The sequence below is a fragment of the Ananas comosus genome, linkage group 17, assembly GCF_001540865.1.
Source record: "Ananas comosus cultivar F153 linkage group 17, ASM154086v1, whole genome shotgun sequence".
Taxonomy (NCBI): Eukaryota; Viridiplantae; Streptophyta; class Magnoliopsida; order Poales; family Bromeliaceae; genus Ananas; species Ananas comosus.
The window spans coordinates 1,798,697-1,816,510 of NC_033637.1; the positions used below are offsets into that span (position 1 = coordinate 1,798,697).

The 17,814-nt window shown below is 38.3% G+C and overlaps 3 protein-coding genes across 4 annotated transcripts; 1 reads left to right on the plus strand and 2 right to left on the minus strand.

Annotated features, from left to right (window-relative positions):
- Positions 8,537–11,224, plus strand: LOC109723549 (amino acid permease 3). The gene is made up of 7 exons (XM_020251974.1): positions 8,537–8,944; positions 9,061–9,294; positions 9,392–9,485; positions 9,565–9,779; positions 9,877–10,016; positions 10,201–10,431; positions 10,536–11,224. The coding sequence occupies exons 1-7, from the start codon at positions 8,839–8,841 to the stop codon at positions 10,959–10,961; spliced, it is 1,446 nt and encodes a 481-aa protein (XP_020107563.1). The 5' UTR covers positions 8,537–8,838; the 3' UTR covers positions 10,962–11,224.
- LOC109723535 lies at positions 12,978–15,531 on the minus strand. Of its 2 annotated transcripts, none has more exons than XM_020251948.1 (2): positions 14,731–15,531; positions 12,978–13,250 (listed from the first exon to the last, which is right to left on the minus strand). In XM_020251948.1, the coding sequence occupies exon 1, from the start codon at positions 15,295–15,297 to the stop codon at positions 14,773–14,775; it is 525 nt and encodes a 174-aa protein (XP_020107537.1). In that variant the 5' UTR covers positions 15,298–15,531; the 3' UTR covers positions 12,978–13,250; positions 14,731–14,772. The 2 variants fall into 2 exon arrangements, with proteins under 2 accessions (XP_020107537.1, XP_020107535.1); XM_020251946.1 differs by having other exon boundaries at positions 12,978–13,327.
- Positions 15,989–17,613, minus strand: LOC109723424 (WEB family protein At3g51220). The gene has a single exon (XM_020251781.1). It carries the CDS (start codon positions 16,917–16,919, stop codon positions 16,176–16,178), a length of 744 nt encoding a protein of 247 aa, XP_020107370.1. The 5' UTR covers positions 16,920–17,613; the 3' UTR covers positions 15,989–16,175.

Genomic DNA, 17,814 nt, shown 5'->3' on the forward strand with positions numbered 1-17,814 from the left:
GCTACCCAACTAGTTATGCCTTCACATTTGTTACGTGCATACTTTTTTTTTTTTTTCTTTTTTCTTTTTCATTTTTTTGTTTTGATTTTTGACACTAGTGATATTGATGTACATAGTTAAACCTATTACGAATAAAGCAAATTTACTGCACTTGATCGTTATTCATATAGCCTAGTTTTATATATATATATATATATATATATATATATATATATATATATATATATATATATATATATATATATATATATGATATCAGAGTTGATCATATTCATTAACTTGCTTTCTTGGAAAGATAAGTGAGAAAAGTATTTCATTAAAGCATCTACTTGCTGGTGTTTTGGTTATTTTGATGGGGTTGCTTAATAAGAGTATTAATTCGCGAGAATTTTGAAGAATGTAAGGTGCTTTTGATATTATTGCTCGTGTTGAAAAAGATCGAAATACGAACCCTTTGATCGAGCATGGTTGCATTTGTGTGTAGACCCCTATCCTGAAACTTTCTAATATTTTTTTGAGAGAACTAAAACTTTTTAATATAAATCATTATTTTTAATATCCAAAAAGAAATTAAGGGATACGAGGTTCCAAATTCGAATACTAATTGATTCATATTTTCAACTAAGTGTATTTTTAAATAAAATAAATGAAGCGGGTAGCATACTATCTATTTCTCTCAAAAAGAAAAAAGAAAAAAAAAAGATACGAATCGTGCTTTTACAGTATTGGTATGACAAATAATTTTATTAATGATTGGTCTCTCTCTCTCGTAAAATAATAATAATAATAATAATAACAAAATAAAAACAACGCATATCATGAGTTAACTAACATTTCCCATTAAAATCTTTTGGTTAATTTTGGAAAATAAATTAGAAGAGCAAGAATGAAATTATCCAAACACTGCACTATTCATCCACCACGTACTTATGCTAGTGGAGGACTTTGACCAGTAAAGTGTTAAAGGACTTTTACAGAAGTATTTTCATATCAACCGTCTACGTCCAACTTTTCGAATTACCCGATCGTTCTTTGCGCAAGTGACAAATTAAGGACATCGTTGGTATCTCAGATCCTAAATTTAAAATTTAATTATTTAATATTTCAATTAAATTAATTTTTTTTAAAAATAAATGAAATAGATAACATACTACCTTTTTATCTCTTTCTCAAAAAAAATAAATTTATAGAGTAGATGTTTTGGAACGTACGATAGGAGGCACTGATATTGCACTTTCTTTTCGAAGCTTTTTCCATATCATTTTTTCTTTCATATGCTTAAGATATGCGATAATCTAGTCGGTTATACTCAAGATCAGCATTGCTTTTTTATGAAAGAATTAAATATATTTCTAGACTCTTTTGACTTAAAACTATCTTTTAAGTGTGGTAAAGTTAATTCGTAGCTTCTGCATTCTGTAAAGTTGTGTGTTCAATTTTCCATCATCTCATCATATAGTTGAATTTCGTCTCTTGTATAGCGTTATCACATATTGTATTTTTGTATTATATGTATCTCAGGACCTAGTTAGTCAAGTCTTATGGAGCTAAATGTCAATTCAAAGTTTGATTTGTACATATTATGAAACATAAACTAGTAGATAAAGTTGGCTCATTTGACATCAATCAAGCTTAATTGACGTAAGATGTTATATATACTATGGAAACAATTTGTTCTTTTTTAATTTATCATTTGAGATCAAATCAAGCTCCATAAATTTATGTAGTCAAAGTTCTTAGACCTAACTAGTTTGGAGAAAAGGGGAAACTTAGTGTTAATAATAATAAACACGAAGGGACCTTTTTGACTCTTGGTGTTTCACAACCCTAGTTTATTTGAATCCTTAATTATTATGGGATATTCTAGTAATGGTCAAATTATACAATCTATCAAATATCTCTATCAGGAACTTTTTGAAATGTGTATCTTTAACAGGATTGCGGGCTTTGGCTGTTTCTTAGTTCTTAAATATTATTGTATGGTTAATAATTTAGATGTAAAAATAAAAAGTTTCTTCAGAAACCAAAATTCTCTATCACGGGATAAGTTTGTAGTTGTGTTCGTGTTCTTTATCCACTTTAATAATCATACATAGACTTCTTCTTCATAAAGTTAAACCACTACTATTGAAATTATTGCCACATGCACCTACTTGGCTAAATTTCTCAAATAGAACTCAAAAAAGTATTGAGTATATAGTTAGGGATCAATCAAAAACTCTAAGCTTTTCTTATAGTGGACGATCAAATTAAACTTTTCAGCTTTTCGTATAGTATAGTGGACGATCAAAATAAACTTTTCAGCTTTTTGTATAGTATAGTGGACGATCAAAATAAACTTTTTTATTCGTTCATAAAAGTTCTTAAACTATCAATTTCATAGTTTCCGTGACATGCAGTTCCTAATACAATTTTATAGTATTAGACGAAAAAATAAATTAATTGTATTTTCCAATCCTTTTGATCTTTCAAAATATAAAAGTAAGTATTTTTAGACATGTAATCTAAAACTAGAACCGTATGCTTTGTAAAAAGTTTGTACAATTGGGAAAGAGATTTTTATGGATAGAAAAGAAAAATCTACTTCAACCGATGTGCCTTACATAAAGGCAAAGTTTGATTTTTTTTTTCTTTAAGATAATAGTAAAAAACATGGCAGATAAGTCATCTTTACTGTCATTCTTAAGGTAATAGTAAAAAAATATGGAAGATAAGTTATTCTACAAAACCATACATAAGATTTTCACTTTATACGGCTTCTCGTTCAATTCTAATCTTCCAATCATCACTGGCCTAGTCGGTTAACACCTAGTGATGGTAACTGATGAGGGATTGGATTACTTTTGATTTGAGTGCGAAAATATTAGATTTCTGAAATGCTTAGAATTTTCTAAACAAAAGGGAAAAAAAAAGAAAAGAAAAAAAAAAGAAGAAGATCATGATGAAGAGGCTGATTGAGATCTTGCATAAGATCTCTAAGATTTTGAGCAATCTCTATCCTCAATGATGTACAGGGACAACCATTACCCACACAATCACTCGCTCTTTCTAATAAGACAAGAAAGAAGTTACACTCTAAGCCGAAAGTGCACCCGAGATATATATATATATATACACATGTAGCTATTTTATTTTATTTTTTTTAAATTTTTTTGGGCAATTTCAATACTTTGACCTTGACTTATACACCTACCCTACTATTTAATACAAAAAAAGTAACACAAGTAATTAATAATCGATCCCCAATGATTGAAAAAAAGATTTTTAAGGCCTAACGTGTCAAGTTGATTGGCTTGACTCGTAGCCGCGGCGACTAGCTAGTGCAGTGCACGCGGACCTGATCAATTTTTAACTCGATGTGGATGGTTGTATCAAATCTTTTTTTTTGAAAAAAAATAGTATTACTATCCGATTTATTTAATAAAAAATAATTAGACTACATAAGTGAGACAACAGGGATTCAAAAAAAAAAAAAAAAAACTGCAAACAAGAAGTAAAAAATCTAAACCAAAAATAAAAAATAAAAACTATAGTTTACGAATAATAATACATAAACTGACTTCAGCTAGTTCAGTGGTCTTTCCAGAGCATTCTTAAATTAGGAATTTAGCTTAAGGCACGATCTATATTATTTTTCAAATTTTAAAATGTTATGTAATTTCACTTAGGGCTCGATCAATTTGTTGACCACGTACAAAACCCATTAATTAGTCGAGTCGTTTGGGTCGGGTGTACTTTGTAATTTTTTTTTTTTTTTTTTAAACAGTGGGACCAATTTTGACTACTTGCCCAGAGGGTGACTGGTGTGGTTTGTTTGGGAGAACAAACTTCCTACAGTTTCACGCGTGCGCCGAATTTTTCTACACCATATCTTAAGATGGAATTACTGGAAACTGATAGTTTGGACGCGGATTCCTGATTCAACTCATCTTAGATAAGCAGTAGGACCATTCCGTGTGGAGAAAAATTCTGTACATAAACTTGTAGACAACTCGCACCCTCATTTGGTATGGAGTACGAACTAATTATTTGTCATGTGAATTAACAGAAGAGATAACTAAAAAGATAATTTGTGATAACACAGCTAATTAAGTGGTGGGTGTGGGATATGTTATAAATTTCTGACCTATTTTTTGATCTGAGGAGTTTAAGATTGTTAATATAAAAATATTTAAACACCGTTCTTTATAAGCTTAAATTTTTAGAGTACATTGGTTGTTTCATATATGTCACATGATATCAAATTGATCAGAAAGTCCTGAGTTCGAATCACGCTAGATTTTTGGTATTATTAATTTCTTCCCATTTAAGTCGAGTCCACGTTTTCAGGCCTACAAAAAGTCTCAAGTTCAGATGTGAGGGAGAGCGTTAAATATAAAAATATTTAAACACCGTTCTCTGTCACTTTGAACTTTCAGAGTATAACGGTTGTTTCACATATTTCACAAAAATCTGATGTTTGCGAGAAATTAAGAATTAAGAATGAAGTGAAAAAATAATCTTAACAAAGATCGCATTGGGAAATTTTTTGCAAGAAAAAAATGATGAAAATGATATTCTTGATAAATTTTATGCAATCTTGTGAACAAAATCTCACATAAAGAATTTTTAGTTGGTGCAAATGATCCTAAATGGTAGATAAAAGTGCCAGTAAGTGGATTCACTACAATAAAAACGGTGTATAGCGATATTTTTAAATATCGGTACATGTCAAAAAAAAGTACTGCTGGTTAAATTACCAACACTTTTAAAAAATGTTATGTGGGGTCGCTAGGTATATAGTAACAGTTAAAGAGTGTTAGTATAACCTAAAAAAAGTGCTGCTAATTTACCAACACTTATTTAAGTATTAGCAACCGCCGGAACTCTAAATCGTTGGTTGCGGTGGCGTTGGAGGAGGAGAGGAAATGGCTCTTCGTATAGAATTTCAGTGGATTGAGTGAAGGAAGAAGGAGAGACGATAATCGAATTTTCTTTTTTTTTTTTTCTTTTATGTTTGTAATCGGACTGAATGGACTGGGTGGGGTGGGTTGAGTAGAGTAACCTTTTATTTTTGGTCGGATTGGGCTTTATATTTAGGCATTAGTAGATTTTTTTAAAAGTTTTGACATAAATGAGATACTTATACAAAAGTATTTTAAACATGTGTCCTTATAATCTAATTTTGTTGTAGTGATTTTTCTCCCCACATAAAGTGCCAGAATATATTATTTTCACAACCAGCTCATGAGAGAGAGAGAGAGAGAGAGAGAGAGAGAGAGAGAGAGATTCCTACGTTTTGACATGTAAAATGGCATTAATTTCTTGATGCTAATGATAAATCAAACCAGTACTAATCACTTGGTTTACATTGCTCCTACAGAATCTACAATTTATTAATTTATTACAATATTTCATGCCAATCAAAATTGGTATGGTCCGTCCATGTCTGACGACTTCTTAGCTAAAAGGGGCTGGCATGGTCAGTCCATGTGTTCTCTTTGCTCGAAGAAAGGCGAAGATCTCGAACACATTCTTTTTTCCTGCCGCTACGTGACGGATGTATGGACTCACCTGCTTCATAATATCCCGATCAACCCACAACCGATTGCTTCTTTATCAGGGAATCTGCCTGCTTGATGGAACCAAGCAAGAAGATCTGTGAGTGGGCGGCACAAGAAGGTGTTCAATCTCTGTTTTGCAACGGCATGTTGGGAACTGTGGAAGGAGCGAAATAGGCGCATCTTCGACCCCGGCTCTACCGGTGCTGACGAAACTGTACGAACAGTTCTGAGCCTCATCAATCTGTGGCGAGCTGCGTTACAAGCATGACGGTTCTGACTGAGGAGTTTTTGGTTGTTGCCTTCGACTCTTTTCTTTATCCTTATTTTGTTGTGCTGTACCTTTCTGTACCTTTGTGTTTTGTCCAACTTTGTCACTTCTACGTTCGCTTTATACCAGGGCAATAGCTGCCTCTGTACTGACGCAGTTGTAACCTTCCACCCTCTTTATAAATAGGGTATATCCCTTATTCCTCAAAAAAAAAAAAAAAAAAAAAAAAAAAAAAAAAAAAAAACAAAAAAAAACCAATCAATTAGTGACTAAAACATATGAGAGAGAGACTCTCCACTCAATTAGTGACTAAAACATATGAGAGAGAGAGAGAGAGGGATTATGTTCTTAGAAGTGGTCCATGAATGATTCCAAATTGAAGAAAATGCACCCTAACTAATTATTTAAACCCCAAAATTAAGGACCATTCTTTATGAGATTGTACATTCTCTCCAAAGACCTGGTTCGTTCTCATGCAAACAAAATTAATTCAATTATAATTAATATTCCTCTAATCTCCTCCATTATCATGGTCCCTACACCTACACAATTAGAGGCAAAGAACTTTAAATCTATGTTAATTAAGCACTGAAAGGAAGAGAATAAGTTCGAGATGTTCACCGTTCTTCGCTCCCCCACGTGTCGCGTTAATTTTTTTTTCTTCTAAACCCACCAACATGAATGATTGCTAATAGAGTATTAACCATTATTATCAACTTGTAAAAAGTTGGTCAAAAACATGAGAGGTTTAATTTCTCCTCTCTAATGATGTGATTTAGATTCTAAACTTCCCTTTTCCTCAGTGTTTGGAAACATTAAAGTTGGAAGAGTATAAACTAATCCTATTTATATTTACAAGTGTGTGGTTACTTACATGTGTGTAGTGGTAATTAAAGCTAGGAAAGGTGAGTGACATTATCTTTAATTAAGTTTCTTACTGTTGCCTTTTTTTGTAGTAACACTTTTGTTTTCCACCTCTGCGCGGCCGCCGACTAATATAGAGAATAAGAAAAAAGCAAACAATAACAAAAAAGAAAATTCAAGAACCATTCAATTTGATGTGCTACAATAACCTTAACCATCCATTTATAATCATGATGATGCTTAATATTCTTTCTTAGCAGATAACATTTTTTAAGCCCTTGGGGAACATGCTAACACTAATTGGGTTAATTAATAATGTAAGTTATTATTATTATTTTTAAAAGGAATGTACATGGTATTGTTTACATGTTTCATTGAAAGTAATAGGAGTTAATGTAAAAATGAGTATAAATTATAATTGTTAGGGTTGAGCTGACCCACAACAATAATTGAACTCCCTAATTGAACCTCCAATTATAAAAATTCGAACCACATTAGTGTATTATTTGTGATACTCGAACTAATTCTTCACATGATGTCTACAATCCATTGAAAATTCTATTATTATGCTCCTTTCATACGTTCCAGCATATGACAATAAACATTGAGTCAATTTTAGGTTGCAGTTTGATTGATGCTTTTTTCCTTATTTGGATTCAGGTGAAAAGAAGAACACCATCTTACTATAGTAAAAGCCAATGGGTGTATTTGGAGAATTTTTCACATTTAGCCCAAGTAAGCTTGAAACAATTACGGCAAGTAAAAAGAGATAGAGAGAGAGAAAATGAATTTTCTATCTACGCAATAATGCTCCTCCCTGTTTTCTTATATTTTTCATCTCTTATTACTAGTACTAGTGTACAATAGATCGCGATTGTTAATCCTCAGTTTAAAAGTTGATAGTTGCTGTAAAATTAGTTGATGAAATAAAGTATAAATGAAATGAAAGTATGGTGCACATGAAGTGAAATGATGAACATGCCTAATGCAATTTTCTTCTATGTTTTTGAGAAAAAGGTAGCATTTCTTCTAATGCAAGGTTTCAACACTATTAAATAAACTTACTGCCAAGTGCCAAAGTGGCTATTGAGAATATTAACGCTCGATTCTTATTTGTAACCAGTATAAAATTACTATTTTCACTCCTTTCAAAAACAAAAGAAGCTATTTTCAGTTGTATCTACCTAGCAAATAACATACATCTAGAAAATAGTACTCAAAACTCATAGATCAAAATTGCCCGGACGAAGTGGTTTGGGGCAAAACTCGGCCAGACGAATTAATCTTTTTTTTTTTTAGCTTTCTATCCTAAATTCATTACGGAATACAAAAGCGTCTTCTTCTGCTATCCTTAATTCACTTACTCTCTTCTTACCACAAAATTAGAGATGCAAGCGAATTAGGGATACAAGCGAATTCAAATTAGTAGAGCCTCCGATCTGATATGTCTTAAATGAGATAATAAGTGAGGGCCCAAAATATAGAAAAATAATAATTTGTTTCGAATATCAGAATATGTACCAATATGTAAAAAACAATAAAATAAAAAATAAAAAACTACCAAAAATTTACCCCCACCTCAGATATGGGAGCACCGGAGCAGGAAATAGTTTGTATCTCTGGTCGGAATTCGACGGCACGAGAGTGAGTACAGTTGACTACTTTACTGTACATGGAGGTTGGGGGACTACGTCGGTCGTTGACCTCTCCGTGTACACAACACGGCCCCCCCACTGCTCTACATGATAATTGTGTCACGTTTTCTCCTTCAAATATTTCCCACATGGATGAATTAATTAATAATTAAACTACTCTTCTTTCCCCACTACACACCCACCACGCCTCTCTATATATACACCCTTCACCCCTTTCCCCTCATCGCCCATTCCATACCCTTTCCTCTTCGTCTCCTTCTCCCTTGTTTATAATTACTCAGTTGGTGTGTAGGTCGGCTGAGTTTCACACATAAAACTTGAGCTTTTCCTTCTTTTCCGTACCAAACCTTCCTTTCTCAACCTTTGTCGTTTAATTTCGCCTTCAGCACCGTGTGTGCGCGTGAGAGAGAGAGAGAGAGAGAGAGAGAGAGAGAGAGAGAGACAAGAAACAGAGCATACTCTGTAAACACACGCGCGCACTCACACGCACACAAACGCTTCATCTCTCATGGGTTACGAGAAAAATGGTTACCCTCCAATGGAGGTCTCCCTCGAGCTCGGCAACAATGGCGACTCCAAATTCTACGACGAGGACGGTCGCCCTAAGAGAACAGGTGAGGAGGAAGCGCGTACCCTTTTGTTCCTGCTCCAACGTGAGATCGTGTGGCTCGAGAAAGATTGGATTTTTATGCAGCAGATGACTCAAAGGTGGGATTTTTTTTTATCGCAGGGACGGTGTGGACGGCGAGCGCGCACATCATCACCGCGGTGATCGGCTCCGGCGTGCTCTCGCTTGCGTGGGCCATCGCGCAGCTCGGGTGGGTCGCCGGCCCCGCCGTCATGATCCTGTTCTCCTTCGTGATCTACTACACCTCCTCCCTCCTCGCCGATTGCTACCGCTCCGGCGATCCCTCCACCGGAAAACGCAACTACACGTACATGGACGCGGTTCATGCCAACCTTGGTTTGTTCTCTTTGTCTCCTGTATTATAAAGATTAGATTTTTTATCACAACTCTTTCGCTAAAATTATCGACAATTCTCCGCAATTTCGACGACTAGGTGGGCTCAAGGTCAAGCTTTGTGGATTCATCCAGTATGCTAACCTCTTCGGAGTCGCCATCGGGTACACGATCGCGGCGTCCATTAGCATGATGTGAGTGCAACGCATCTTGTTTTGATCTTTAGAGCGGGGAATTGGACTTTTATAAGTGTTTGTGCTTGTGTTAAAACAGGGCGATAAGGAAATCGAACTGTTACCATGAGAAAGGCCACAAGAACCCGTGCCACACCTCTAGCAACCCTTACATGATCCTGTTCGGCGTCATCGAGATCGTGTTCTCGCAAATTCCCGACTTTGATCAGATATGGTGGCTCTCCATTGTTGCTGCGGTCATGTCCTTCACGTATTCTACCATTGGCCTCTCCCTCGGCATAGCCCAAGTTATAGGTAGGGCACCACGGAAACAGCTTTGTATTTTGCCTCAGTTTCTTCTACTATGTATCAGATAGTAATATCTGTATTTTCATATGCTTTGTACATGTAGTTAACAAAGGAGTTAAGGGTAGCTTAACTGGCGTCAGCATCGGCTCCGTCACACAGACGCAGAAGATCTGGCGCAGCCTTCAAGCCCTCGGCGACATCGCCTTCGCCTACTCCTACTCCATGATTCTCATAGAGATCCAAGTAAGCTCTCTTTACACCATCATAAACCATCCGTGTTTGTTCTTCCTTTCATATGTGACAATATTAGCGCAAAAGGGTTTGATATTGAGATATACGCAAGTTCAATATATCTGTTGTGTCCGTAACCACAGTATTCGTTCTCAGTCCGCTTGCTTATCTGGGTATTGCTATAATCTCACCCCAGGACACAATAAGGGCTCCGCCGCCATCGGAGTCGAAGGTGATGAAGAAGGCGACGCTCCTCAGCGTGGCAGTGACCACAGTCTTCTACATGCTGTGCGGATGCATGGGTTACGCCGCCTTTGGCGACAATGCTCCAGGAAACCTCCTTACTGGCTTTGGCTTCTACAACCCATACTGGCTCCTCGACATCGCCAACGCTGCCATCGTCGTCCACCTTGTCGGCGCCTATCAGGTACATACTCGCAGTATTTCCCTATTTTTATCAGGGACGCTGAAGTTTTTGTTTCTTTATCAGATTGAATTTATTCTGAACGCTGAACTTGTGACTGTGGCCAGGTCTACTCCCAGCCTCTCTTCGCCTTTATCGAGAAGTGGGCCGCTCGGACCTGGCCTGACTCGACCCTCATTTCGAAAGAGATTAGGATTCCCCTCGGCCCGACCAAGTCCTACAATCTCAACCTCTTCCGACTGGTCTGGCGGTCGGTGTTCGTCGTGTTAACGACGATCATATCGATGCTCCTACCATTCTTCAACGACGTGGTGGGCCTCCTCGGCGCACTAGGGTTCTGGCCGCTGACCGTCTTCTTTCCGATCGAGATGTACATCATCCAGAAGAAAGTTCCGAAGTGGAGCACGAAGTGGGTGTGCCTCCAAACGCTCAGCCTCGCATGCCTCGTCATTTCCATCGCCGCGGCCGTCGGCTCCATCGCGGGCGTCGTGTCCGACCTCAAGGTCTACAGGCCGTTCAAATCCAGCTCGTGAAGCCGATAAGATAAATGACTAAAACATAGTTAACGTTACACTAGAATTCTACTTGTTGTAATGTATGTTGTTGTCATTACTATTTTCTTCGGTGAGCTGTAGAATCTTCATAGAAAGTTAAAGTGTATGAATAAAATTTTAAGGAGTAAGAAGAAGATACGATGATTCCCGACCAAACGATTTGTCTAAAAATTCCTCGTAGAAAGTTCCTTCATATTAAAGTAAAGGAATGAGGTGTTAAATAGCGCTTTGTGTGCGGACAACTTATACCGCAATCGTCCCAGTTGTCCTATAAACTGCATTTTACTAAGCTTCTTTTTAAAAGTAAGAGTTTAATTAATGAGAAAGGGCATACTATGGTGGCTGCGATGGATGATTTGAATGGAAATGCTGAGGAAAGTTGGGAGGGGGGAAAGGAGGGGACGTGAAGATTTTGGGTATGAGTTGGCTCTTCTAGGCCACTGCTGTTGCTTTCCAGGGAGAGGAGAGCTTTTTATAGAGGGTCAAAAAGAAGAGCACAGTGATTGGTTTTTGAAGGTTCTGGGAATCTTAGTACAAAGTGGATCCGTGGGGCTAAAGATAGATCCACTATTGACTTGCGACTTGGGAGAGATACCTCACGTCGAGAATATTGGGAAGGGATGTTATTTTACTAGGATTCGTTATAGCTATGCATGTTAAATTACTTGATAAGTGACTGCAATTCACTGTCACGTTAGCTCCAATCTGATTAATCATGGCTGAGGATGATACTTATTTTTGTTAAAAGTATAAAAACAAAAGAAAAGAAAAAAAACCGCACTCGAATCGAAACTCATTACTAAGAGAGATAGAGAGAGAGTTCTATCAAGAATTTCAGAAATCAAAAAGCAAAATCTTCGTATCAGAGCTGTTGTGTTTCGCATTAAGAAGAACGAAAACTTTGCTTGCTGAATAGAAAATTTGTTTTGAGTATTTGAGCAGTCGAAATTATTAGCACTAAACAATGTCTTTACTAAACCCTGTGTAAAAATTAATGGGTCGGTCCTAAACTCTATCCAGCTTTATCCTAATCTGAAACTCAATTAGGCACCTGTGACCTGAATCAGGTCATGAATCTGACCTGAACACAGAGAAAATACAATTTCCTGCTGTATATATAAATATATATATATATTCATGGCATCTACAATAACCATAACAGAAACCATGCAGCAGAGCATACAATATTAGACAAAGAAGCAAAAGCAGAGCTTCAATGGATCACAGGTAGACCGGCTCGAAGTTCTTCTCGATCGATCTCTTAACAGCATCGACGAGCGCCTGCGTTTTCCGGGAAATCTCCGGCCACTTCGTCTCCGGAGAACGCTTGTAATCCCTTATATCCCTAACAAGCCTCGCAAACTCCGTGATCATAAGCGCTTCTTGCGGAAGCTCGGTTGCGACCTCGACCTCTTCGGGCTTCCTAGACCAGCCAATATGCAGCTCTGCGAACCGCGCCCCACGGTTAAACTTGAATGAAGCCGAGTTTTCCTCATATGGGATCGCGAGGTCGCGAACATGGAGGGAGCCGGATTTGCCGTGGACGGACAAGTCCATGGTGACGTGGGAGAGGAAAGAGCAGTGGAAAGAAGCCACGGTTTGATCGTGATCATCATCCCAGTGGAAAGAAGCAGAACAGGCGAGGATGGCATTGGATTCATTGACTCAATTTATCGCAATTGTTGTCTTTCTTCTATATGAGTAGATTTTGAATTTTCAAATATTTTTTTCTTATTATAGATGAGAAATTCAATCAAATAAAAGACTGATTGATTCTCAAATATATATATAGCTCTATCTATCTATCTATCTATATATATATATATATATATATATACAGTTAACAATTTGATTGAGAATAGACATGCAAACAATTTGAATTTTTTTTTTAAATGGTTGTCGGTAAGAAGAACAATATCAATTATTATTCACCAATAAGATAGAAATGCTAAAAAGAAAAAAAAGAAGAAGAAAACAACAAAGAAGCTGGGAGAAATAAGAAATATCTGTTTCTTTTTTATAAGTCTACAATAACACGAATAACTCCAATGAGAAATCCTTGATCCAATAGTAGTTTACACAAAACCTTGACTAGCCCCTCTCCTTACATATATGTTACACTGTGCAAAGAAGAATTTGAGAAGGTCCCAATATTAGGGAGCATTTGTTCAACACCTGTGGGTTTTCCCCTTCTTAAGACACATGTAGAGGTGAGATCCATTCCATAAGTGAATGTTGCAGCTTCTAAAGGGGCAGTGATATCATCCTCTACATTGAGTTGGAGAGAAATTTGGTATAAAGTTAACAATTGTAGCCTTTGTTGGCAAGATAGCTATGTGCCAATGCTGCAGCCGGAAAAAAAGAAAAAGATTTGCTATTATTATACAAGCATAGGAAGTTTGAAGATATAATGTACATTTGTTAGAGAAAAGACACACAGGAGTGTGCTAAACCATAGGCATATTCTTCAAATTGTATAATAATAATTACCTCGTACATACATAACATGTTCTGTTTTAGTATTCTGTTATAAAAAAAAAAAAAAAAATTAAAAGGTTTTGGATGGAGAGAATGTATAGGAGAGAATGAACAAAATGGAATAAAAGGAGAGGAAAATAGAAAAGAGAGTGAGCTTTTGATATAGTGTGATGATTTTTTTGCTGCTTCTCTCTTTGTTAATAAAAGAAAGAGTTAATTTCATACAGATCCCTACAAATATAGGAAATAGCAAATATATTCTTGCAAAGTTCAACTTTCATAAGTTATTCCTGCAAAAGCCCTAATGTATCCAGATATGTCCCTCTGGTTAGGATCCGTTAGAGGACTGCTAATTTTTTAACAGTAGAGTTATGAAATGACTATTTTGCCTTTGCCCTCTTCAGGCTGTGGGAGCAGACGACGACGATGGCAACCTTGTGGAGCTTGTTAAGGTTGTGACTAATGAGGACAAGAAGGAGGCGGAAGCCGAACGCGCGGCCGATGCTGTCGGAGGCGCCCGTGACAACGGCCCACGCGGGCACCACGACGGCGACGACGATCGGATCATCGACGACGGCGACGAAGGAGTAGGAGAAAAGGAGGAGGAAAATGAGGATACGAAGAAGAAGAGGAAGAAAAAGAAGCCAGGGAGGAAGAGGAAGAGGAGGAGGAAGAAGAAGAAGCAAGAGAGAAAGAGGAAGAGGAAGAGGAAGAGGAAGAAGAAGCAGAGGAAGAGGAAGAGGAAGAAGAAGCAGAGGATAACTTATGAAAATTGAATTTTGCAGCAATATATCTGTTATTCATCATGTTTGTAGGGATCTGTATGAAATTAACCCTAAAAAAAAAGGCTGGATATGAAAAAATGTTTTGTTCAGTTTATGTCACTTTATTTTATTTTCTCTTTTTAAATTTCTATAGAAATAAGAAAAATAATTTTCTTCGTAACTTTTTTCTTATTCATTTTGTTCATTCCACTATTGAATTAATTGGACGAAAATGCACCGTAATTATTGCATAAGAAGTCTCATGTTACAGTTTGATAGATGATAACATGGACACTTCCATCACATTTGATAAATGAAAATTTTGCCACTGGGATTAAACTACAAAGAGGCACAAATACTTGGGACGAACTATTATTTCTGAACTATTATGATACCCATTTTTGTCACTCGCTTATCATGCTTTAAATTTATTTTTTTTATTTGGTACCTTATAAAGATTCATGTTGCTTATGAGATGAAAAAATAAGACACTTTGGATGATTTACCTGTAAAGAGTACTCGTGGCTGCTGTGTCTGTACGTAGAGGGTCAAGACATAGACAAGGCCAGCGGCACCTCGCTCTCGTGCGACTTGAGGGACGACGAGCCGTCCTCCGTCGACTCGCTCTCCGCCTGCGGATCCCCGCGCCCGCCATTCTCCCTGGAATTCTCCTGCGCCGCCCCCATCACCGTCGCGTTCCCGAACCGCACCCTCCTCGCTCCCCCCGGCGACCCCGCCGGCGACCCACCTCCCTCAACGGCCCCCACGGGGGCTCCTCCGCCGCCGGCCGGAGCGACCGCCGCCGGCCGGATCGGCGGCGGGGGCCGCTCGACGTCGGCGGCGCGGACGGCGACGCAGCGGTAGACGCACATGAGGAGCCAGAAGGTCCAGGGGACGCCGATGAGGGAGATGCCAACGAGGGGGTACCAGGCGGGGGCGGCGTGCGCGGGGAGGGAGATGTAGAGGGCGAGGAAGGTGCCGCCGGCCAGCAGGACGAGGAAGAGGAGCCCGACGATCAGCCAGACGCAGACGTCCCCCGTCGCGGCCTTCTCGTCCCGCGATGCCGCCGGCATTTGCGCCGCACCGAATTGCACCGCGCGCCGCCGATCTAGCTACCTACTATTATCGTAACATAATCTTTCTCTTTCTTTTTTTCTTTAACCTGAATAAATATACAATGATTGATCTCAACGCATGGAATGGTTTGTTGATGGGCTTCGTAGAGAGGAGCCGAGGTTGGTGGAGGTGGTGGTGGGTATTGGGAGGAAGGAAAAATTATGGGGAGAGAGAGAGAGAGAGAGAGAGAGAGAGAGAGAGAGACAGAGAGAGAGGGGGTGATCACGTAAAATGAGGGCTTGTAATTGGATTTTGGGTGGAGAGAGAGAAAAGGGCGGGGAGACGTTGAGGCCTCCAACTACATTTCTATATATGGGATGTCTATGATCTGCATCCAACATCTTATAAGAAATTAAGTAGACTAAAAGGATTCCTCATATAAAGATTTTTTATATAAATAGTTTAGTTATCTTTTTTCTTTTGTAGATATGAATGCACTCAGGCACAAATTAAATTAATTAATACGGCCCGGCTCTATATAATTTTAAATATTTGATGGATATTTATGAATAAGAAAATTCTTGTAGCAATGATCTCGCTTAATTAACTTTTTAAATGTAAATTTAATTTTTGAACATGCATATTTTGATTAATTTCCTTGTCAAAATATACACAACAAATTAACATTATCACAGGAACAAAGGACAATTAATTAACAAAGTGAAAAAGCAAATTATTATTTCAAACTTCAAACAGTTTAACAAGGTACGTACTCCTCCCTTGCCAAGTAACTAAGCATGCGTACATGCATACGTTCAATGCACACGTTAACAAAATTAAGCTCACCATGCACTTCAACACAAATCAATTAAACAGTACCCATTTCACTCAATCCTCACAAAAACGACTGCGCGTAGAGAAAATGGTTCTCATCATCTCCCCCTGAGCTCTTCCTCCTAAAGAACAACAAATCTCCGATAAGAGGAACAATAGGCTTCTTCTTCTTCTTCTTCTCCTCCTTCTGGGCCTTCCTCTTCCTCCTCGCGCCGAAGTCGTCTTCCACCTCCCCCAACCTCAGCGCCTGCGCTAAAGAAGGCAAGTATTCAAAGCTCATACGCATCTCCTCATTCTTCTCGCCCCACCGATTGCTCCGAATCTTGTAGGGCCCTTCTTCTATCTCTGTGCTGCTCTCCGCGGCTTTCGCTGCATCAATCTCTGCCAGTTTTGACAAGCTCTTGTGCAGTTGCGCGTTGAGGCTCGCCACGGCAAGATCCATCTCCGACTCTCTCTTCTTCAGAAGCACCACGTCTTGCTTCGTCTCCGCGAGCTCCGCCTCCAGCTTCTTCAGCGAGCTCAGAATGACGGGTTCAGGTTCGGCTTCATCTTCAGGTTCGTGCTCGTCATATTCTCTATTTGCTTCTTGATTAAGTTGAGCGGCCGAAGAGGAGTAGGAGCGCGGAGAGGAGGCAGCGGAGTACATGGGCGGCTTCGGAGGTGAAACGCCGAGCTTGGCATTCGAGTTGGGTTTGTGACAAGAGGACGAGGCGGCATCGCCGACGAGGAAGCGCTCGCCGAACACTGCGACGGCCTCCTTGACGGAGCGGAAGGGGCGGGTTGTGTCGACCTCGGCGCGCTCCATTGAGTTCGAAGACGAGTTCCGTGGGGCGGAGAATTAAACGGTGGAGGGGGGGTATATGATATGGGATCGACGGTGATGGGGGGATTGGGTTTTCTTTGCTTCTACTTCAAAGACATACCGGTAAAATGCTAGTTGCATGTGTGAAGGAAAAGTAAGTCATTTTTTCTGATTCTCAGAAGTGGACTTTTCACCTAAGTGCTTCTCCTTTCTCAAATGTACGTAGCACCAAATTATACTTATGTGGAAGAGTATAGAAGGCGTGTATATTGGGTGTGTGTGTTGGGTTATGAAGGCTCAAGTAAAATGTAAGTTTACTTTTTGGAACTCTACTCTTAATTTGTACCCTCGAATTGATACTTGGAGATTTTTTTTGTAGTTAGGAAACAAATTAGATTTAGGTGAGGTGGGATGTACACGCAAGTAACATACCCAAAAAAAAGAAAGAAGAGAGGTATAGTGTTCCCTAATCTATCACATAGAAAAAATAATAAAATAACAATGAAAAAGAACTTGGTTGGTAGTCTATTTGATGGAGTAGGGCATCCTACTTTAACTCCTTTGAGCTCCTAGAAATTAAGTTAATTGTTCTTTAGAGAGAGTATGGATTAAATGGCAAAATTTAGAGAATGGTAAAGTTTCTTATATATCTTGGAATTAGGTGAGTTCCATTTCCTAAGTCCGTGACAATTTCAAAGTGCCAAATGTTATAGTGGGTGGCGAGTTCAACTTAATTAGATGAAGAGCGGGACTTCAATTTACTTGCTAAAGACTCTGTCCTTATCATAATACATCTCACTTAAAATAAGTTTTTTTAACTAACTAACTATATCATAATAATAAAATTAATGAGAAAATAAGATGTCGGGTTAGAATGAAGAAATGATTTATTAGGGCG